Consider the following 22,784-nt stretch of genomic DNA (forward strand, 5'->3'; position numbering starts at 1 on the left):
TGGTCCTTAGGTATCAACTGCCTTCATGCCCTTCTTGTTTTGAGGGATCAGGTCCTTCAGAGATCATTTCTACCTGCCAGCTGGGCTCTTCCCTGCCTACCCATCCACCTTCTAAATACCACTGTACCAGCCAGGGCTGTTTTTCAAGACAGGAACACAGGCCTCAGTAAGCACTTTTCTTACTGCCAGTACCTTGTCTGGCCCCATAATAGCCATTTGTGCTCTTGTCTCAGTACTTTCCACTGGACTGGTAGGACCTTAATGGCATGGTTCAAATCCCAGCTTCACTAAATTTTAAGACCTTGGGAAATTACCTAAGGTCTCTAAGCATTGTTTTTTATCTCTAAATTGGGGATGATGATAATTTCTAAAGCATGAAGTTGTTATATGGATTACATGAAATAACACATGTAAAGCACTTAGGCTAGGCATGGAAAGTGCTCAATAAATGGCAGCTGTTTGATACTATATTCATACAATTTTAACATTTCACCATGTTCAACTATCAAACTGGTAAGCTGAATTATAGATCCTGTTTTATTTTAAATCAATTGTGACTTATAACTCAAAATGTTAAAATATGCTTCTCCCTGTGCTAAACACACAAAACAAGGTAAAAGCGATGGAAAAAAATGGCAGTAGAGGGGGAAGAGGACTCATGGCTGCCAGCCATTTTCCTTCCTGGGAGTTCTCCTTCTTGTTACATCTATTATCTGGGAGCTGGGCTGCCCTGCTGGCTTTCCATTTGCCTTGCTAATAACAGTAAATCCAGCAGCTTCCACTGCAGCTCCTGTCTCCTTCAGCTGACTCCGAGACCAATCAGCATTTCCTCTCTCCTAATGTCAGATGTTCCCTGGGAAGTCCTGCTGAAGAGTAAATTTATGACAAAAGTTTCTCCAGCTTTTAACCCTTCTGCATATCCAGCCCCAGATGCAGAGTGCTACAGAGGAATGCTAGGTCATTCTTACACGTGCATACCTGTGTTCTCACTGATGCTTTGCTGCTCTGACAAGGCACCTCAGACCCCTGGAAAAGCTCAAATGAGCAGCTGGGCAGACAGATGCACACATTCTGGGCTGTATGTAATGTGGACTAAATTTGAGCCAGGTTCCTTAGTAGCTAGGGTCTCTGTTGAATCATGACTCAAAGCAGTCATACTCACAAAAAACAAAGTGTTTATATCACACAATTGTGAGCATGGCTGAGTCTCATAACAATGAAACTGAAGGGAGGGGTCAGGACTAACATTTATGGAGTAATAAAATAATAACAGTGTTTTCGGTGTTTCACATGGATATCTACTTAATTCTGGCAACAATGCTATGGAGAAGATAGTGTTATTCTCATTTATAGAGGAGGAAAATGAAGTTCAAACAGACTATGAAACCCACCAAAGAGCTAGAAAGAGTAAGAGAAGCAAGAGGGGAACCCCTCGGGGATTAAGCTAGAACACAGGTATTAAGCTCCCACAATTAAGACTACCAGCCAACAGCGTGTGATATAGTTGTGACTTTATCTTACTGAAGAGCAAAGTAAAGCAAGGAACTCCGAGAGAGTGAATGACCTGATCAAGGTTACTTAGGAGTGGTAGGGCCAGCATTAAGCCAATAGGGGGAGCACAGCCTTCTGATCCACAACAATAATCCCTGAAATAAACCCTCCAACGGCTGCAGAAGATGAGACAGCACGGATTCAGGCTTTCAGGAGACAATGGGGTGGCACTCCACAGTCTCTTGAGATGGGAGAGAACAATGGCTGTCTTGCCAAGGCGCAGGCTCTCTGGCAAGGGCAACACTGGTACAGCAGCCACAGCCAGGCCTCTACAAAAAATTTTATGTTCTTGGCACAGAGAGGTCTCATCACAGAGTTTTCATTTTAAGTAAGTTCGAATCTTTGGAGATGGCTATATTCTAATTCAAAATGCTTTTCTGTGACCTCCTCTCCACTTTTCCACAGAAGTTAGATGATATACTTAACCAGATTAGTAGATTCAGTAAACTAATTTTTGTCCCAATTTGGGGAAACAAAAAAAAAAAAAAAAAGAAGAGAGAATGTCAAAATGTGTATGTGACAGCTGTTTGGAACTCTAATGTTATGGAAAAGCAGCTGTTTTCATTTATATTTGAGATATTAGTCATTCTTAGGATGGGACAAGAGTACTCAGCTAATAGCTTGTGCTTTAACCTTCAGAAAATACAGGCCACAGAGACAAGATGTTGGCAAAATCACAATATAATGGTTATACTCATATAACATTTTGGTCTTAAAAGGTTTAGAGATGTTTGCAATGGAAAGCAACTATTTAATAACAGTGTTCTCATAGAAAAGTGACATCCAATGCAATAAAATGGATAAATAAAAATAATAAATAAAATCCAACACAATAAAATCCAACGCAATAAAATTGTGGCTTTTAGGAGAAAGGAAGTTACCAAATAAAGTCCATGTTAGTAAAGGAAAGAAAGAAATCTTTCTAAGCTCTAGAATTTGAAAGTATGTAGTCTTCTTTTTACAAACTTTAAAAACAACTTTTACTTTTAGCAAAGGAACTCTTGAACAACAAGAGGGTTAGGGCTGCTGATCCTCCACACCGCCAAAAATCCACACATAACTTTTGACTGTCTAACAACTTAACTACTGTTGACTGGAAGCCTTACCAATAACAAACAGTTGATTAATACATATTTTGTATGGTGTATGTATTATATACCATATTCTTGCAATAAAGTAATCTAAAGAAGATGTTAAGAAAATAGTTAGGAAAATACACATATAGTACTGTACTATAAAAAATTCACACATAAGTGGACCCATGTAGTTCAAACCCATGTTACTCAAGGGTCAACCTGTATATACAGGTTTTATCTTTATTATTTACTTTTTTTTTCCAGTGCAAAAAGTATTTTTCTTAAAGCATGGGGACAGAACCCGTGGGTAGTTGCTATCTATATAGTTTTAAAAGTTAAATAATATCACAAGTCCTATAATGAAAAAGTTAATTCCCTGCACATCCCTGAATTCCTTCTTATAGGTAATTACTTCAGAAATTTTTGGCTCTTCTGGTACCCACCTTCTTTTTTATCAGCATTCTTACTCAGCTGTTTTAAAAATGATTATAAATAACAGACAATACGTATTAACTTCTGCTATGAAGATGAGGAATTAGTGTGTGGTCTACCTTTCACACATGTGCAACCCTGCTTTGGAAAGTGAGTTCGCCCTAATTCTCTTTTTCTGTAATAGGATGTATGCAGTAGCTTCTTCCTGTTGGGCACCCTTACTTGATTATCAGGGCTTAAAAATGTCTGTTTTTGCTGTATTCCACTGGCTCCCCAAGGACTCATTAGAGATTCATGTCTTGGGAACCTGGGAGGCAACACTAATTTCAACTGATGTGCACTGCGTTTCATTTTTAAGACATTTACATTTTCATTCGATGATTTAATTCTCAGAGGAAGTTTGATTTCCAATAATCAAAGTGCAGTGAATCTATTCCTGGATAGGAAGTGCGTAGTCTTGAGCCTGGGCTGGCAGGGAGTGAAGCAGCTGTGGGCTGCAGATTGGCTCTCACTGCTTCTCCTTTGCTTATTCCACAAAATACGTTAGTCATCAACTCCACACCAGCTACAGTGCTGGCAAACAAAAAGGAACCTGTTCTCCACAAGGGGCTTTCATTTTACTCAAAGGAAAGCTCAACTCCCCCATCCTAAAAGAAAAGGAGGGCCCCTGTCCTTTCCCTTGGTAAGGTACTCACCAACATCTGGCAAGATCAAGCTTTTAGGAACTCATTGGGGCAGGCCCATGGCGCCGCTGACGCAAGGCTTAGTGGCTGAGGGACAGTGTTTTCCCTAGCAGCTTCCAAGGCTGAGTTACTGCCTATACCTCTTAATTTACACTGTTGATCTCATGAATTCACCCAGCCATCGCTGTCCTGTCCATGTCTTCCTGCATCAGGGCGCGGTGTTGGTAACTGGTTGGCAGATGCATGGAAACTCGCTCAAGTGGAAAATCTGAGGTAATGCCTGATCATGGAGGCAAGAGGGAGTCCTTTTGGGAGTGGTGCTCATAAAACTGGAGACTCAAAGAAGTCCTTTTAACCAGAAGTGAGTATCCTTATCAAATCTATCTCAGTCTGTTTTTATTGACCATCTACCCCACTAAAATCAGAGCTGAGAACAGGCCTGCCATCCTTTATACACTGCCTAAAATGTAGCAGAGACTCTATAAATATTTACTGAGTGAGGAGTTTGGATTCAGATACACTGTGCTTGAGAGATCTACATGACCCTCAGGATTTTTTTAGACTTAAATCATACTTTGTCTTAATTTTGTCTAATTCACATTGTTCTATTAAATGCAGTGTACAAAAAAAGTAAAGCTGGGGTTTTGTTATGATTTGATAGTTCTATGATCTAGCGGTGATAGTTTTGAGGAAGATTGAGGAGCTCCAATAGACCACCTTGTATCTTCTGTAGCACTTGGGCTTTAATCACATCTCACTGACTTTCTATTTGAAAAATTGGTTTGATGGCACAATAAAATCTATCCACCTTGCTGACTGTCCTACTGTGATCAGTAGCCAGGTAACAAGAAGTAGGTGCTGATGCATCTTTTCCCTAGACTTGCCTCCCAGTGCCACTTCAATGCCTTTTCCTGATTTTAAGTCATCTTTGTTTCTGGGTACTATTGTCACTGTAGGACAGAAGAAGAAATACCTATGAGCTATTTTTCTTCTTCTTTTTTTCTTAATGCATTTAAAGGCATTGTAGAAAGTGCCAGTTTTTGTAACTTACTCAAAAAGGAAAAACTCTTTGTGGAAAGTTGTCAGTGCAACTGTTAAAACTGCCTTTTAATAAAACTGCTATGGGGGAAGACTGGTTCTAGTGTCAGGCCTCTGAAAGCATTGAGAGATAGAAGCTGAGTTCTCAGGTCTCTGGGCTAAAGAGGTCTTCTATGGGGGCATAGCTCATATAAAGTGATGATTTTTCATGCAAATGGCTAAACCCAACCTTGGCAGAGTTTTCCTTAGAGGAAAACTATACTTACTAACAGGGTAATTATATGAATGGCCTGCTTCATGGGGGGTGTAAGGGGCGGACAGACAGCACTCAAAATCTTTCTGTAACTTTTGTAATCATTCCTCAAAAATCATACTGGTGTTTGATTACATTTTCTCTTTCAAATGTTTTCTAAGAAGAAGCAATAGGTTTTGTGAGCTACTTGGCTGTTGATACAAAGGCTTTTTATAATCACCTTTCTATAAACATGTTTGTTACAGGTAATTGTAATTTGTTCACTTTCTCTCTAGAATCTTGGGTGCAATAAATTAAATTTGCTGATATAAGCTACATGATGACTGTGCCTTATGACCATGAGGCCACCCCTACATGCCTGACATAAGTTTCTTGTTAGCCAAAAATCTTTAGTGCTGGCCCTCTGGATCTAGTTTTCTCCTGCTCAAAATAAAGGATGCTTCCAGCAGATCCATATCCAAACACAATTCAAAGGCTGGTTCTATCACCGGGTATAAGCTTTCTACAGACTTAATTTGTTGCAAATGAAAGGTACAGGCAAAGACAAAGTCATATGGGTAGAAAAGGAAGTAAATAAAAACCTCAAAAGCTAGATTTTATGGTGTGCCTGGTGCAGCAGTGGCAACAAGGATAAAGGCAGCCAATATCCACTGAACACTTACTATGAACTGTTGACAGAAAAGATAACCAAGGTAAAAAGGTTTGAAGACTAGTCTGTGCCTTACAGCTTGTGTGAAAGGCACAGCTAGGGTGGAGACCTGTACTCTTTCCACTGAATCATGCTGCCATGTCCAAATGAAGCAGGTGCACTTGGTCTCTCCAGGAAGAAAAGCATATCTGCCTCCACTGCCACGTGGACCCTGGAGACTTAGCCAGTAAGAGGAATACAAACTTTGGCATCATACATCTGGTTTTGAGTCCCGGTTCCCCAGCTTACTAGCTGTGTGATCTTGGACAAGTCTTGCAGACTCTCTGAGCTTTAGTTTTCTCTCTTATAAAACAAAAATAACAACCAATTCAAATACTTGATTTAAGGATTAAAAGACATCACTACAAAAAGTGTTTGGCAGATTGCCTGGCAAATTTTTAATATTCAATAAGTGGTAACAATTATATTTTCATAACTCTATATGCTACTTAAAACCACAGGTCCATGGAAGAAACTATGACCTCAAAGATGTCATTTAACATATGAAGTAGTGAAAGATAAACTACCCTATTAAGAAGTAAAGATTAGTATTTTCTATACCACAAAGACATTTATTTGTAAGCTCAGAAATTTACATTAATAAGCAGAACTGAAATTATATATTTTTAATTTTTATGAGTTCTTTCCTAGGTTATTATCAACATTTTTAAATTACAGAGAAGTTGAAAGAACTATACATTGAAAACCCATGTACCCACCACCTAGACCCTATAACTGGCATTTTTACTGTATATGCTTTATCATATATCCATCTACCAATGCATCTCTTAAAAAAAATTCAAAGTGGGGATCCCTGGGTGGCGCAGTGGTTTGGCGCCTGCCTTTGGCCCAGGGCATGATCCTGGAGACCCCTGGATTGAATCCCACATTGGGCTCCCGGTGCATGGAGCCTGCTTCTCCCTCTGCCTGTGTCTCTGCCTCTCTCTCCCTCTCTCTGTGTGACTATCATAAATAAATAAAAAATTAAAAAAAAATTCAAAGTGAAGAGCAGACATCAGTACATTCAGTGTGCATAACGTTAACTGGTATCCAATATTTGAGATTCTCTTTTTACTTTTAGGTAAAATTTTCATACAATGATATGCACAAATCTTATGAGTATCATTTGACAGTTCTAACAAATGCATACACCAGCTCCTGTCAATATACAGATTACTTTATTCCAGAAAGTTCTCTCATTTGTATTACATTTTAAGTGTGGAAGCTGCAGTACAGAGAAAAAAATGCTGGGCTTAAGAATCAAGGGGTACAGGTTCAAATCTCATCTATGTCACTCATTAGCAACCCACACAAGAATGCATGTACATATACACAATACACATTTACACATCCTCAGTTTTCTCAACCATAAAAAATAGATAATGTCCATTTCACAAGGTTAAATACAAAAATATAGTTAAATACAAAAATATAAGTAAGTGTTCAGTAGATGTACCAAAGGGTACTTTTTGTCCTATTCCCCTCCCAGCTCCCCTGAGTCTGAGGACGTTGCCTTCCAAAAGAAAACAGAAAGGACAAAAACCAAAACCAAACCAGTTAAATGAGAGATGAGGGAACAGGGCATCTCTCTGCATAGGCAGTCCTCTCCCAATTTATCCACTCTGACTTCAGCTAATTAAACATCTGTCTCAACGGTGTCCTCGGCAAATTAGTCATCCCCACTTTGTGACATTGATTGTTGGTTGCAGCCTTTTCCCCACTTGCTACCATTCCCAGAAACTTCTAGGAGTTAACTCACCAGGCACATGGCAAGGAATGATGCAGGGTCTCCATTAACCCCCTACAGTTGCCCTTGGTGCCAGTAGTACTGTTTATAAAGCTGCCAGACATGTCCGTAAATGTGCCTCCCCAAAATAAACGTGTTAAGGAGTGACAACTTTTTTGTCTACATTTCTGATTTCCAGATTATGATGCATTTTCTAAGTACTATATACACATATCAGACTAAAATCAACTAACAAGAAATCTGTTTTTTCAAATAGTTTTGTGACAAAGTAGGGAGGTAACAACATATGGTTCTAAGTGAGGTGAATTGGAATCTAGTGAATTACCAGCTAACTCTATCCAAACATAAAAAACAAGAGCTTTGTTGGTGAGTGAAGGGCCAAAAGGCAAATAAGTAAAATGGCCTGGGCTGGATGTGTGCCTTTTTTCTATACGAGGGTGTGTGTGTGTGTGTGTACCTGCTGGGGCAGGAAAGAGGGTTGTAAAGTAAACCGTATTCTAAACTACAGGGTACTTCTTAAAAAGAGTTTTGTGAAATTAGACTGCTCAATTTCTCTTCCCACTAAAACAACTGACTTAAAAACGATCTTTAAGAAAGATAAATGGCAAATAAAATACTTTTAAAGATGCTTAACTTTACACACAAAAAAACCCCCCAGAAATGCAAATGAAAATGAGATATTAACTGCTAGCCACAGTCTGGCAAAATTTAAAGACTGACAACATCAGTGTCAGTAAGGGAGTGGGAAAAGAAGATGCTCTCATATATTCTTGGAGTGTCAAAGAATTGTTCTAAACTTTTCATTCATTCATTCATTCATTCATTCATTCATTCATTCATTCCTGAGAGACACAGAGAGGCCGAGACTCAGGCAGAGGGAGAAGCAGGCTTCATGCAGGGAGCCCAACGTGGGACTCAATCCCAGGTCCCCAGGATCATGCCCCGGGCCGAAGGCAGGCCCCAAACCACTGAGCCACTCAGGCTGCCCTGGTCTAAACTTTTTAAAGGGCGATTTGTTTTTCCCAATATTTTAAACAAGCAAACCTCTGACAAGCAATCCTATATTTAACAACCAGCACAACTGTGCAATGAATATTCATACAAGATTGTTACTATATTTTTGTATAAAACTGGAAATTTGGAAATAATCTAAATGTCCGACAACAGAGAACTAAGTTAAATAAATTTAACCAGAAAGGTTAAACTGCGATGGTTACTGTAATATAGTAGAATGCTTATGACACAATAACCAGTGAAAAACAAATGCAAAATCAAATACACTGTATGGTATCTTTCTTAAAAATTATTATGTGGATACATTTTTTTATAAGTTCATTTAATAAACATTTATGGAATGTCTTCTATTTGACACTGCTAAACGTTGGGTATATAGTGATTTAAAGAAACCAGAAACAAAAAACAGGGTCCTGCCGATACATATATCTGTGTGAACTGAATTAAAAAAAAACAAGGGTTCACACCAAATACGGTAAGAGGAAAACTTCAGACATTTACTTTTTACTTCATGTACTTCTTAAATGTTCAATTTTTTTCAACAAGCATTTAATTTTTTTAAAAAGAAATCTTTAAAAGCCTATCTTTTACCACCCTTTAGTTTTAATATTAATACCAGAGATGGTGGCAGCCTCAAGGTATTTTAATTCTCCTCAAACTGTGCATTCAGCTCTAATAAAAGAAATCAGACTTTACTATATGGTGTCCATCTCTCTACTTCCTGTACTGAGTACCATCCACTTCTCTCCATGACTTAATTCAGGGCTCATCATGTTGGATAGAGTCCTCAAGAGCCTCCTCACGGGTATCTCTGCCTCCTGGTTTATGTCCTCTAATCGATTTTTATCATGAAGATGGTGTGTTTTCTAAAAGAAATTCTGACTATATTGTTCTTCTTTCAATGGTTCCCCCTCTGCCACCAGAATAAAGCTCAAATTCAACATGGTTTACAAACATGACCTGGTCACGAATGACTACTTCAGGCTCATCATGCTCCACCCTGTTAACTATTATTCTTCTGCTTATTATATGGAACTACATGGGTTTCCAGAAGGCATCAAGCTCTCTCACTTCACTCCTTCAGCCTGAATGCTCTTTCCCAGCCTTCTTCATCTGGTCAGTTTCTACCATCTTCAGGTCTCACCTGGAAGATTTGCTCAGGATAGTTCTCCCTGACCCCCTAAGACTGGACTAGGGCTCCCCTCCCACCATGTGTGATGTGTGTACCCAGGCCTTACACTTATTTCCACTGATCACATGCACGGCATTGTAATTGCCTATTTATTTGTTTGTCTCCCCAACTAAACAGTAAGCTCCAGGAGGGTAAGGACCATTTCCTGGCTTCAACAAAATCCCTGATGCCTACATATAGTATCTGCTGCAAAGTGAGCCCCCAGTAAACAAATACAGCTTTTCTAGTTTTGAGTATATTATCAGGTCTGGCCTGGTCAGATCTGGACACTGCCTAGCTTCTGCAGTGTATCCTTTGCCCTGTTCTTGCTCTGGAAATTTGGGATGTCCATGTTTTGCCACTACATCTCAAAACGTCTCTGTCTGGACTGTCCTTCCTCTCACCCATCTGGCAAAATTCTATTTAATCTTCAAAAAATCATCAAATCATTTACTCCAGAGCATTTTTTCTCAGTCCCCTGCCTCTCCCAGTAGTTTAAGTACTTCCTTATCTATGCTGCTTTAGTAGCTTATGTACTTCTCCTTGTGAATTTGCCATATTTTACTGCCCCTTTTCTGAATCTGTTTTCTCACTGGGTTTCCACCTGATTCTAGCACAGTGCTGGCCCACAGCAGGCAGCAATGGACAGTGACCGCTGAGGTCAACAGGGTCTGTCAGAGCCAGACTCAGAGCTTGAGAGCACACTTGCCCCTTCACACAGTGCCTTGGGTGACTCCTCCCTCAACCTCTCCACGTCACAGCTGAGGAAGGCATGGAGGTAAGTACAGGGCTGCACATTCTGATACTGCAGTTCTGAATTCTAAGATGCATTTTTTCCTCCTTCTTAACATTTCTAAAATCAGGGTACAGCTTACAGTTAGTATGTACACTGAATGTAGTTTTCTTCTAAAAAGCTTTAATAAATTAGTGATGCTCTAGAACTAGTCCCTAGTGGCCCAGAGAAGGTCCTTCCTCTGACTCCATAATGTATGTGCCTCCTGCAGCACCACACAGTCTGTCAGGTGAATAGGTCTTTTCTCTTTCTTTCGTTCGGCTTCTGCTTTAATCTAATCCACGTTGGTGACTGTCCCAGATGGAGTGAATGAATAGATTTTGTGATGGAAAAGGAACTTCTGAAAGATTAGCGACTGGTAGGAAGAGTAAACGCTGGTCAAATGTAGTTTTGGCGAATGATATATATCAGGTTTTTCTGATATGGCGGTTGCGAGAGCTCATACACCTTTCTAAAATAATTGGGTCTCTAAAGTGGTTCCCAAAGATTTTTGCCTGACATAAATTCTCTAAATTTCCAGGCTTCCTAGATAAAATAGTTGACTGCAATGCCATCTTTAACATGCTCTGCTCTATTCTCAAGAAGATCCATCAGGAGCCTCAGAGCACTTCAGACAGGGGGAGGCTCAGGTGGGAAGAAACAACAAGATAAAGAGGCAGAGAGAAGACGAAAGGAGGAATATTTAACTTGGAGTTTCTTGCCTGGGGCATTTCTGAGTTATACATTTAAGCACTTTAGCTGCCCTAATTTTCTTTATCATTTTCCCACTGGGTCAGTGGATATCAAGTATCAGGTCTTTATTTCTTACCCCCCGCCCCCTGCCCATGCATAAGTGGCATCAGCATGATTATTTGTTCTTTCATGAGAAGGATCAGCTTCCCACAGAAATTACTGCCTTTTCGACTAAGAACATTTAAACGATCTTATTTACCTCTTCTTCTTCACCTTCTTTTTCTTCTTTTGAAGGATTACCTGCTATGGCATAAGGAAACCACATGTCTGTCTCTGACTCACAAATTACTTTCATAAAAGAAAGGTTACTGGATTTTCCATCATTACAATTATACAAGAAATAAGACTCTTCAACTCTATAGCTAGAAGATTCTTTAGCTTATTTTAGCCTTTGGAGAACATTTCAGGTTAGAAGAGTGTTAGAAACCTTGCTCCCTCTAAAACATATGGGCTTCTCTTCTCCACAGGGCAGTTCAGGACAGGTGTATGTTGCTTTAAGAAAGCTAGACATAAAACATTAAAACTGACACCAATTCAGACAAACTGTGCAATTACAAAAAGAATTCCTGGCTTTATATCTAGATTCACCACAGGGTTCCTTTAAATGCTGCACTTCCCTAGTGCATTTAGATCTTAGAATCAATGAACATTTCTGTTTACAGAATTTTAAATTTGTTCTCCCATTAGGGTTCTAATAAGCAACATGGTACAATAAAAAGAGTATGGGCTTTGAGGTCAAAAAAGCCTGTGCTCCAATTCTGCCATTTACTTACTGTGGAAATTTGGGTAACTTTAAGTTTTTTTAGAGCTGAGGAAAGGGAGGCTCAGAAAAGTAAGTATATGATTATACATATAGTTCTTAACAGTTCCTTAATTCTAACGTGCACCACCCCCAAACCTTTCTTTTCTTTTTTTTCGTTTTTTTTTTTTTTTTAAAGATTTTATTTATTTATTCATGAGAGACACAGGGAGAGAGAAAGTTAGAGACACAGGCAGAAGGAGAAGCAGGCTCCATGCAGGGAGCCTGATGTGGGACTCGATCCTGCGTCTCCAGGATCACGCCATGGGCCGAAGGTGGCACTTAAACCGCTGGGCCACCCCGGCTGCCCCCCAAACCTTTCTAAAGTCTTGTTTGTAAGACAGGCAAAAAAAAAAAAATCTACTTCCTGGGGTTTCAGCAGATTAAATGAGGTAATATGTATAAGCACACAAAGGCACTCCATAAATCAGCTCTTTCCCCACTGGAACCACATCTTGGGGAAAGACCAACTCCTCGCCTGACACACAAATCCCCTTTAAAACATTACCGATAATTAATTAATTAGTATGCTCCTTTCTAGGTCTATCTGGCATGAAAGTAAGGCCTACAAGTGAGTTGTTGCAGAGAGTGTGTCAGAGATTGGCCCTGCTGCTGCCAACCTACTAAGTACAGCAGCTCCATGTTAGGTTATAGGCTCCAAATCCCCACACTGACTTCCCAGGTTCTCCACCTAGTCTGTCTATATTTCTCTGCCATATTGCAATGATCAGTTCTGCACTTCTTTCCAATTCTTTTCTTTCTTTGTGTTCATATTCTCTGTACGTCCCTTCCCCTCTTTGAGCCTCAGAGTATTTCACAGTAGTTAGAAGTTTGAATTTTATTCTGAAAGTCACTGAGGGTATAGAGCAGATATGATCTGATTTATACTTTAGAAGATCTCTCGGGCAGCCCGGGTGGCTCAGCGGTTTAGCGCTGCCTTCAGCCCAGGGCATGGTCCTGGAGACCCGGGATCGAGTCCCACGTCGGGTTCCCTGCAAGAAGCCTGCTTCTCCCTCTGCCTGTGTCTCTGCCCCCCTCTCTCTCTCATGAATAAATAAATAAAATCTTAAAAAAAAAAAAAAAAAAGATCTCTCTGGCTGCTGTGTAGACATCAGAATGGAGGAGGACAATAGTAGAGGCAGGAAAACCAGAAAAACCACTATTTCAACAGTCTGGGTGAGGTCATGGCGATCTGGACTCATCCAGTGGAGATGGAAAAGACTGAGTAAATTCAGGATATATTCTGGAGGTAAAACTGAGAGGATCTGCTAATGGGTAAGATGTGGGGACCTAGCACAGGGAAGAATTCAAGGGTCAATTTTACTACTTTTTTAGGGGGGTGGGATGGGGGGAGGAAGTTAAGTATATTAACTACACAGTAATCTGAAATGTTCTCTTATATTAAAATATAGTAAACCGGGGGATCCCTGGGTGGCACAGCGGTTTAGCACCTGCCTTTAGCCCAGGGCGCGATCCTGGAGACCCGAGATCGAATCCCACGTCGGGCTCCCGGTGCATGGAGCCTGCTTCTCCCTCTGCCTGTGTCTCTGCCTCTCTCTCTCTCTCTCTGTGTGTGTGTGACTATCATAAATAAATAAAAATTAAAAAAAAAAGTAAACCTTTAATAGCCACTACTTTGAATGACACTGCCCTCCCGAGACCCTCCCCCCCCCCACCGCCGCCAAATCTTCACAGCTTAAATGTGAAGGTCACAATTTAAGTGTCAATTTCTTGGGGAGGAGTTCCCTGACCATCCTACATGTTGTATCTTCTCTCAGCCCCTCATATTTACCTTCCTTCTAGAATATAAGTTCCTCCTGAGCAAGGGCCTTGTAAATCTGCCTCCCACTGTCTCCCTGCACCCAAGCATAGGTCTGACAACATGAGAACACATGAGAAGTGAACATACAAATACATTATGGATCAAAATTTACATTTTACATGAATCTTTAATATAAAACTTGAGAATCCAATGATATCATCATTAGCCCTTTTTCTGAACAGAACCCTGCACCCTGTGGTAGCTCTTTGCTCACCTTCTCTGCACCTAGCACTGTTTTAGGGAATAATGTGGAGGTGTCCTAGATAATGTCATTAATGATACTCTAGGTGTCTTGTGAAAATACAGTACATCAGGAAGCAATAAGGTGGCCTGTGACTCTAAACAGAGACATTAAGAGAGAGCCCGCTTGACAAAGCTAACATTTATCTTTCAAAATCTAGGTGAAATTTTATAAGGGAAAAGCAAAAATGAATGCCATAAGGCTTATTAATAATACCATAAGAACTTTTCAAAAGGATTTTCAGATGAATAAAAATTTGTCTTTTATATCAAAAGGCAAGAATAAAGAAGGGTAAGAAAAAGTTAATATGCTTCTGGTTCAACTTTTCAGCAGATGATAAGGAAAAACACCTCCATTTCAAAATGACAACAGATATTGAAATAGAGCCACACAGAAAACTATTCTGCTTGGAAAATCCCACTTCAAAGCCTTCTCTCTTTTGTAGACCAAGAGTTAACTATATTTCTGTGTCAATGTAAAACTGAAATTGTATCTACCTCCATTTCTTAAGTGTTCCTGCTTCAGGAGGCTGGTAAAGGCTGGTGGGAGACAGCATTTTTAAACAACAACAAAATACTAAGAAGCTCAGAAGATCACTAGCTGATTGTGAGGGTGAACTTGCCAAAAGGAGGACTTGATGAGCTAAGAGCTTTGCTCACTAGACAGCAGGTCAGTATATTTTACCAGCTAAATCATAGAACCCGACTGGCTACTCATATGTCAAAAACACACACACCCGATTGTAAAAATTAGTAAAGAGATTCCAGCTAATTCTTCTCAAATCAGATTCTCCATTTACAATTTTCTAAACAATGGGGCCTTTCCGCCAATGCAGGTAGCTTCCATATGTCAAGTGGGTCAGTAATAAAATGAAAAGCTGCAGAGAAACTTTAAAAAAGATATTTAAAAATGGGCTTTAAAAAAAATGGGCCTTAGCAGAGAACTGACTGGAACACACCATGAAAAGATTAGTTCAGTACATGAATATTAATAGAAAAACCCCTGCAGTGTTCATAAATAGTTATGACAATGATAATTACAAATAATGCAAGTCAAAATTCTAGATCAGTTACAAGAGCCTGTCATGATGGTCCATCTATACCAAGCAAAAATATTTTACAACCCTAAGGGTTTCCATTGACAAACCTACCTACCTAAACAAAGATGATTTCTTTTGCTCAATTATCTGCCACCTTCCAATTTTTTTACAAATGAAAACTGGGAACACAGTGCCAGAGGGAAGGGCAACAGAGTGTTTAAGCCTTAAGGCAGGCATTAAACCCACATCTGGGTTTCATAATAAAATAATTTAGGTTCTCAGTTTATGATTACTATGAAATGGAGAGTTGTATGGTCAGTCTGGAAAAAAAAAAAAAAAAAGGAGGAGAGAAATTAGAGGTTTGTGGGTAAGCAGCACAAGTGCCCTGTCAGCCTATAAAAGGATTTCTGAAAGCTGGTTCTAGGACAGCTAACCCCTAACGAATAAGCAGTGAGACTTCTCGCCTTCACATGGCACGTGTTGTTTGATCTCGTCTCTCACTTCAGTTAATAGGAGCAGCAAAGAGACAAGTGCTGTTCTGTACTCCATTAGGCTGAAGCTGTTTGAAGAGAGGGCTGAGCGCCCTACTACTGTCCTGGACATGGGGTAAAGCAGGCCCCTTCTTGCAGAGACTGTGCAGGTCACTGTGGCAGACACTAAGCAAGGGCAAGATGAATGTCTCAAGCCTGGTATCTCCTGTCACCAGGTTCTTGAGTTCATGACTAGGTTCATATGTCATAATGTGTACAAGTATTTCACAGCCAATTGTGAGCATTAACAGCCTTTTTTTCTTTTAAGTAAACATACTGTGTTTCCATCTATGACAAGAGGATGTTCTTCTTTTCATTAATTACCCTCCCAAACAAGCCTACTCCACAATACAAAGTTCGAAACCACAAAATACACTGTCTTCACCAAGCTAACCTTAAATAAACATCTTTGCCAAACTGGAGATCCTTTGGTTTCACAAGACTAGACTTAATAAAGCAACAGAAAGAGCTTCTCATTTTATAGAGCTATTTGGATTAAGAAATGGACAGTAATTTATGTAAATACATCAATCTCAAATGACTTCTCTAGTATGAAAAGGAATAAATAATGTAGATCACTGTGTTTTGGTTACAGCAAAGTCTCTGGTGGAAATGGCAGAGACATGTACACAGAGGTGAACATAAATAACCGTGTGTATGATAAACGTGGTTGCTGGAGATGGACACAGATAAATAGGTACACAATTGGAAAGAGATAGTTGGAGACAGAGGGAAAGACACTGGTTCAGCTGCACCTCAGCAATTTCACAAAGGTTTCATGGTCTAAAAAAATAAGCAACAGCTGAATTTCTAATAAGAAGGTTTAAAAAGCTGGTTCCTGCTCCTCTTGGGACAGCCTAGAATAACGCTATCTTTGAATATAATGAATGTGTCACAAAATGCACTACTCTGTAAGAGATTTAGGGACAAACAAGAGGAAAAAAATAGGATCTTAATGGAAGACGAATGCTTATTAAATATCTTTAAATATCTGAAGCTGTTTAAATGCTATTAGATTGGCATCTAGAACCCCCAAATATCTTCTTTCCCCTGGGAAGGAAAGGCTATGCCTCTTCAATCATCCCTTAAATGTAAAGAGGTTTGACCCCCATGCAATGGATAAAAGTCACCCAAAAAATGAACAAAAGAGGTGTTTGGAAAAACCAGAACACCATTCATCCCAGCTAACGACTTGTTCATTATGAGTGATGATGGATAAAGACTTCTCATGCTGAGATGAAATCAAGATTTATATGCATTGTTTCCTCTCCCAACTTGTGGGAAGATCATCATCATTTAATTCTATCTCTGCGGCCAGTGATGGGCATCCAGAGAGCTGGTTATCAAACGGCGCAGTCAGCTGGCAAAAGCCGAAACGTGCAGTTGGCACATCTGGACGGAGCCGCCACAGCCGAGGGTGAACAATGACTCCTGGCAAGCATCCAAATTGCTTGCAGACGCTAGCAGGTCTCATCTACAACCGCCCCTACCAGCATCTCTCTCTCTCTCTCTTTTTTATGAGAATCAGATTTTCACTGCTCCATTCAATTGCTCTCCTCTGCCATTTTTTACAGCTCTTATCGTTCCCCTGGAATATGGCCTTGAGACAGCTCATCCGTGTCCTTCACTGTGTTATCTCTTCTAACTTTTATTAAAACTTCAGCTTTCATCTGAAGATAGCTAATTAAATCTGGAACAGATTATATGCCTCTCCTTAAAAAGAACACAAAACTATTTTCTTCAACCTGAGTAATGCCTTTTTTCCTCTCTAGAAGATGAAACCAAAGGTGTTGAAGAAGTCTCATTTATTTACAAAGCAATGATATTTGACATGTCATAAAGAGGTTGATTTATATTAAAGTTGTCTGTGGTATGACAAATCCTAGAGCTATTTCTCAAAATAATTATTTCTCAATACTGGTAATATTTTTTCCCTCATATCCTTTAAATATCATAGTTAATACCATAAGCTTATTTTCTGTACAAAGTTGGGTAATGAAGAATCAAAGATTAACAGGTATTTGTGCACATCAAGTGGATTATCTTAAAAAAAAATTTTTTTACAGTTGCCCTCATTTAGTAAAAATGAAAATTGTTTTTCTTTTATTGCATACCCCAAACACTAGCAACAGAGAGTTTCCCCTATGGAAAATTATGTGAAAACATAAAATTAAAAGCAGTCCTTCAAATTTAGGATTTGGTTTTCAAGACATCTTTACACCAACTAACAGCTCAAATAGCTTTGCCTTAATTTATCACAAATTATTAATGACAGAGCTTCCATAATCAATATGAACATATTTTTCTCACACATGCCACTGACCCAATCTCTTCCTTGGGCCCAGGGGCAGTTTTAAAAATCACTTTTTTGCTGTAAATCTGCTAACAAAACCTTCCAGCAATGATGTCTAAAACAGTATCTAGCCAGCCATCTCACACACACACACATATATATGCGTGTGCATGCACACACGCACATGTATGCACACACCAAGCATTTTAAACTAACAGTTGAGCTTCTATTTCCAGAGTCTCACCTGAAATTTTCTGAGATCCTTTTCTTCGCTTCACTGCCTTAAGCAAGATTTCTTTCATGGTGACCTTTGTGTTGTCCACTTGAATAAGGGAAAATCCATGAGCAGCATTTCTGTAGGAAAAGACAAATATTGAATCATCATTAATATTCAATCAGAGGAATGTTACTGTGGTCTTCACTGTATTTAATAAAATTTTACTGAGTGTACCTCAATGTGCCAATTATTTAAAAACAGACTAACTTCTAATGAAAGAGAGAAGCATTCTGGTATAAACGGTTCCAAGTTAAAGAAAGGTCAGAGTTAGGGAAGGTTTTTCTAATCTCTCTCAAGTTGAATCTACTTGGTCTGTGTGGGTCACTTGTAGTATGGGTTACTCATGTTGGCTCCCAAGCCAAATCCTGCAGCAAGGATTGATAATAAACTTGGCTTGTGTCAGTAGATGTCACTGCAGGCAGATACTATGATCACATTAAAGTTCATGGATCCCTAGAGGAAAACATCATGGAGTGGCGGGGGTAGGAGGTGAGAGGAAAACATTATAGCCCAAAGCAATTTAGAGTAAGGAAAAAAAAAGGGCTCAAACTGGCTAGTAAGTATGTAAATAAACAAATTTTAAACGTATAGTCTGTATACTTCAGTAAGAATGTTTTAATCTACTTAGTCCTAGAAGGTCAAATAAAATGTGAAATGAAGCATAAATAATTACAAGTCAAAATACTAATATTACTTGTAGCTTCTAGCCAGTCGAACTTGGAGGGAGTGATTCATTTAGATAGGAAAAACCTGGTAGGGAACAAGTACCCTAAAAACAGAAGCCCATCCCTGATTGAGGTGTAACTTCACCAAGACTGTTAATTGCAATAGCAAGTATCACAAATACTACTCACTATGCTCGGGCACCAGAACAAAATAGGCCAATTCCAAGCAGTTCATGTAACAAATGGGACCCAAGTTTCCAACTATGGAACATGGGAATTACCACAAGGAGTTTGGTCACATTCCCATTTCCTCATAAGAATCTCAAAGGAGAACACATGGCCAAAAAATATGGCAGAACTTTATATTGACAAGAAATCTGAAAGAAAAGCCAAGCCCCAAGCTAAGCCACAGAAAAGCTTCCCAATGATAGGTCAGGCTGAGAAGGGGCCTTAAACCTAGTTTGGACCCAACCAGGTGGCTGGCTTTCCAGAGGGGCTGTGGGCCCATCTCAAAACGAAGGACCCAATTTGCTTCCCTAATACAAAGACATCTTCACACCCCTCCTCTCCATACGGCTTGCTGTTTAATCCTTGACATTCCATTTGTTAAAAAGCAAAAGCCGACGCTGGTCTAGCCAGCACAATCATCCATTTTAACTTGGTCAAGTTCTTGCTATTGAACAGCAGGCCTGAGAACTGTCAAGCTAATTTTACTGAACACTCTGTTACTGAATCATGCCTGAGATCCAGCCATTCTTTACCTCAGAAGCTGGACCCCATCCCAGAACAATCTTTAAAAGTTTATTTTACTGATCAAAGCAAAATAAGAAATAGCTCTTTTTTTAAAACTATATTTAGGGAGCGATGCAGTAAGTGATACTTTGGCAAGAGCACTGAAATGTAAAGTGCCTTGTGCATTTATAAACTTGGGGGTATTTGCTCTGGCGCTAGGCCAGTGTATGTTTGGAACAAACGCCAATCATCCGCATTCAGGCTTGTCTTCCCCTGCTCTCTCCTCGGAAGTCAGTATGCGCTCCATCTGTGACAATATGTTGGGCGATGGGTGAGTGGGGCCTAAAAGGAACACAAGTTCTCGGGTCTGCACAAACTAGTACTGGGCTAGATCTCACGAACTTCCATCCACCCAGGTTCCACCCGAACTATTTTAGATCTGAGTCTGCTTATAAGTTGCTTACATTCTCTCCTAATCTGCGGCTGGCTGACAGCATTATTTCAAACCAATACGTTTATCTTTTTTAGCAAAGGCAGACTAGAAGCTCAAAAGGAAGCCTTGCATTTGCACTAACTTCCATAAATTAAAAGTTGTCCTTTTAAAAGATTTTTGAACAGAGGAAAATCCCTAGTCTGTATTTTTCTGTCATTTTACCAAAATGTACCTGGGTGACAAGGTTAAAGCAAGCAGAGGAAATCCCTGGCACTTATCATCCACAGGCATTACTGATAAATTGTGTGGTGGAGGAATAAAGGATTACCTTCTGTATTTTTTCATTACACTTTTCTTTTGTTACAGAATACATAAATCCATTGTGGCACAATGTAATATGTATCACCATGCTACACCTGCGGACGCTTCCGAGCGGCTGCCATGTCTGTGCAGTCAGGAATGATAAGTGAACCACCCGTGAATGTTAACGATAGTGATCATTCTGAGGTAACTCGGCTCTCCATCTTCCTTTACAGCCTCCGTGCTGCAGCCAGGGTAGCAAGGTTCATGAGAGGAAAATGAAAACAACAGTGGAGGGAAGGGGCGCGCCTGGCACTCAGAATGTGCCTTCACGAGTGTGCGGTATCTCACTCTGGGGCTCCATTTCGGTAAAATTGTGCACGTTAAAAGGAGAAAGAGGTTGTGACCTGCGCACTGCACACTCAACCAGACCCGATGAAGGCTTCCTCAGGTCAGTCTCCCACTCCACTTGCTTCTCTCTTTCCACACAAACACCAACTTTGGATCTTACGCGAAGTCTACAGCACTTAAGGGGGGCAAAATGTTTCGAAAATACAAGAGCACAGAACCTAAGTGGTTCTCAAAAGACCTCTAGGTGTAAGTGTTAAGTTATGCTCCCATTTAATAAATGGATATGGAGACTTGCTCCCACAATTTTCAGCTTGACTTCCAAACGTTCTGGGTTTTATGCCTCATTTCTTTATATCCAGAAATTTTTATGGGCTTTCTAAAAAGTCTATAGAAATACATCTTGTGGAGCTGCTTTTATTCAATGCTGGGCATTGGGTCTGTGATTGAAAAGACACTGATCTCGAGGGAAATGTTGGAGCAGGTAAGTAGGGGGCCAGTCCTGCCTCCCTTCTGTGTGGCCCTACATTCCAGTTTCTGAGTTGTGACCTGTGTTGAGGGTGACTAGCCCTTGGACAGACAGGTGGACGGATAGACAGATGGATGACAAACCTTGAGGCCTGGCTCAGAAACTGCTCCTCCTCCTGCTCCCCTCATGGAGAGCTTGTTTTCCACCGCAGCAGGGCACTGGGGGACAGTGAGCAGAAGCAGCTGCCCTCCACAGCTCCTTGGGCTGCCTGTGCTGGGCCTAGGATGAAGCGCCCCTTCAGGGAGCTAAATGCTGCCAGGAGTGCTTCAGTCAATTCAAAGTTAGGTCCTGTCAAGTCTCGTAACCACTGAAAAACGTATGGGCATTTTAAAAAGAGATTACTCACTTGAGGAATTCAGCTCTGTCCCAGTGCAAAGCCACTCAGTTACCAGAGGGAACTTTTTATACTCACATTAACCTAACACGATGAGCATTTCTCTGCTAAATATTAAACCAGAGGTGACAGGGCACAGGTCCTTATCTGAAAAGCTTAGATTCTACTTATAGGGACAGAGCTGGAAGCAAAACTCAAGTTGGAAGGCAACATATTGGAGAGGAAAACATATGAGCTGGGAGTTAAATACCCTTTGGTTCAAATTTTGGTTCCACGGCTAACCAAAATGTTGCCTTACATGTGGTAATAACCTCAGCTGCATCCATGAGGTGAGGAGGCCACTTAATTGTCAGGGAGGATAAAACAGACAATGAATGCCATGCACCAGGCATTAAGGTTGGCAAACAGTAACAGGAGCTTAAAAATGTTAGTTCACTTGCCCAAGTCATCACTCCAAGAGAAGAGGCCCCATTCACCCCCTCTCTCCTATTCCTTCAGCACAGATTGCTTATTTGGGGGAATGGATCCCAACCATTGCTTATATTTGGTAACACAGGGCCATTAAAATGTACAATTTGCTGGGCATGGTGGCAATAGTCAGGGACACTGTAAGCAAGCAACCTCTGGCCCAGGCATCAAGCCCCCTCCAAAGCTCATGGAAGAGTATTCAGCTCCATTTTCAAAGCTTTCATTTCTGGGGGAATAAGCCAGAGAAGTGGGTATATTGTACCTCAGCTTAATTTACTGGCTTTGGATGGGAATGATGGAAGTAAAGAATCATGGTGGTGGTGCAGAGAAATTCAATGAGACTTGTGAAGAGCTTTTTGAGCTGCACAGTACAAGTTATTATTCAATAGTTACAACAGTGACAACAGCAACCACTACCTACTGAGCCTTAACTATGTGCCATGTGCAACGTTAAGCTTTTAAAATCTGTATCAATTAATTGAATCCAAAAATAGGTGCTTATTATATATTCATTTTACAGAATGTGAGGCTGGAGGCATTGGGGAATTTACCTGAAGTCACTCTATTAAAGATCTTAATTTTGAATTCAGAAATCAACAATATGGTCTCTAAACCAAGTAGCACAGTCCAGTGGGAAAGGAAGACAGAGAAGCAAAGAATTGCAGTGCTATGTGATAAGTACAAAGACAGAGGTGAGCTCTGAGTGCTACCAAACACAGAGGCACTTAACCAAGCTGGAAAAGGGTAAGGGAATCAGAGAGCTTCTTAATGAAGAGGTCTTAAAACAAGAGATCGT

At 40.2% G+C, this 22,784-nt stretch overlaps 1 protein-coding gene and 1 long non-coding RNA gene across 15 annotated transcripts in view; one reads left to right on the top strand and one right to left on the bottom strand.

The window, feature by feature from the left end:
- Nucleotides 1–22,784, bottom strand: part of MAPKAP1 (MAPK associated protein 1) — a 259,089-nt gene that overhangs the window by 80,708 nt on the left and 155,597 nt on the right. For all 13 annotated transcript variants that reach the window (XR_012008291.1, XR_012008292.1, XM_072777941.1 and 10 more), the window contains one exon: nucleotides 18,147–18,256. Coding sequence is in view for 11 of the 13 variants with exons in the window: in XM_072777941.1 (XP_072634042.1) it covers nucleotides 18,147–18,256 (110 nt within the window). In the remaining 2 variants the exon portion in view is untranslated. The remainder of the gene's footprint in view (nucleotides 1–18,146; nucleotides 18,257–22,784) is intronic.
- On the top strand, nucleotides 11,872–20,859 carry LOC140605734 (uncharacterized). 2 transcript variants are annotated; one of them, XR_012008297.1, is made up of 3 exons: nucleotides 11,872–12,010; nucleotides 14,552–14,709; nucleotides 20,546–20,859. It is a non-coding gene; the product is annotated as an uncharacterized lncRNA (long non-coding RNA). The 2 variants fall into 2 exon arrangements; XR_012008298.1 differs by lacking the exon at nucleotides 20,546–20,859 and adding an exon at nucleotides 20,376–20,530.

The sequence above is a fragment of the Canis lupus genome, chromosome 16 (genome assembly GCF_048164855.1).
Source record: "Canis lupus baileyi chromosome 16, mCanLup2.hap1, whole genome shotgun sequence".
Taxonomy (NCBI): domain Eukaryota; kingdom Metazoa; phylum Chordata; class Mammalia; order Carnivora; family Canidae; genus Canis; species Canis lupus.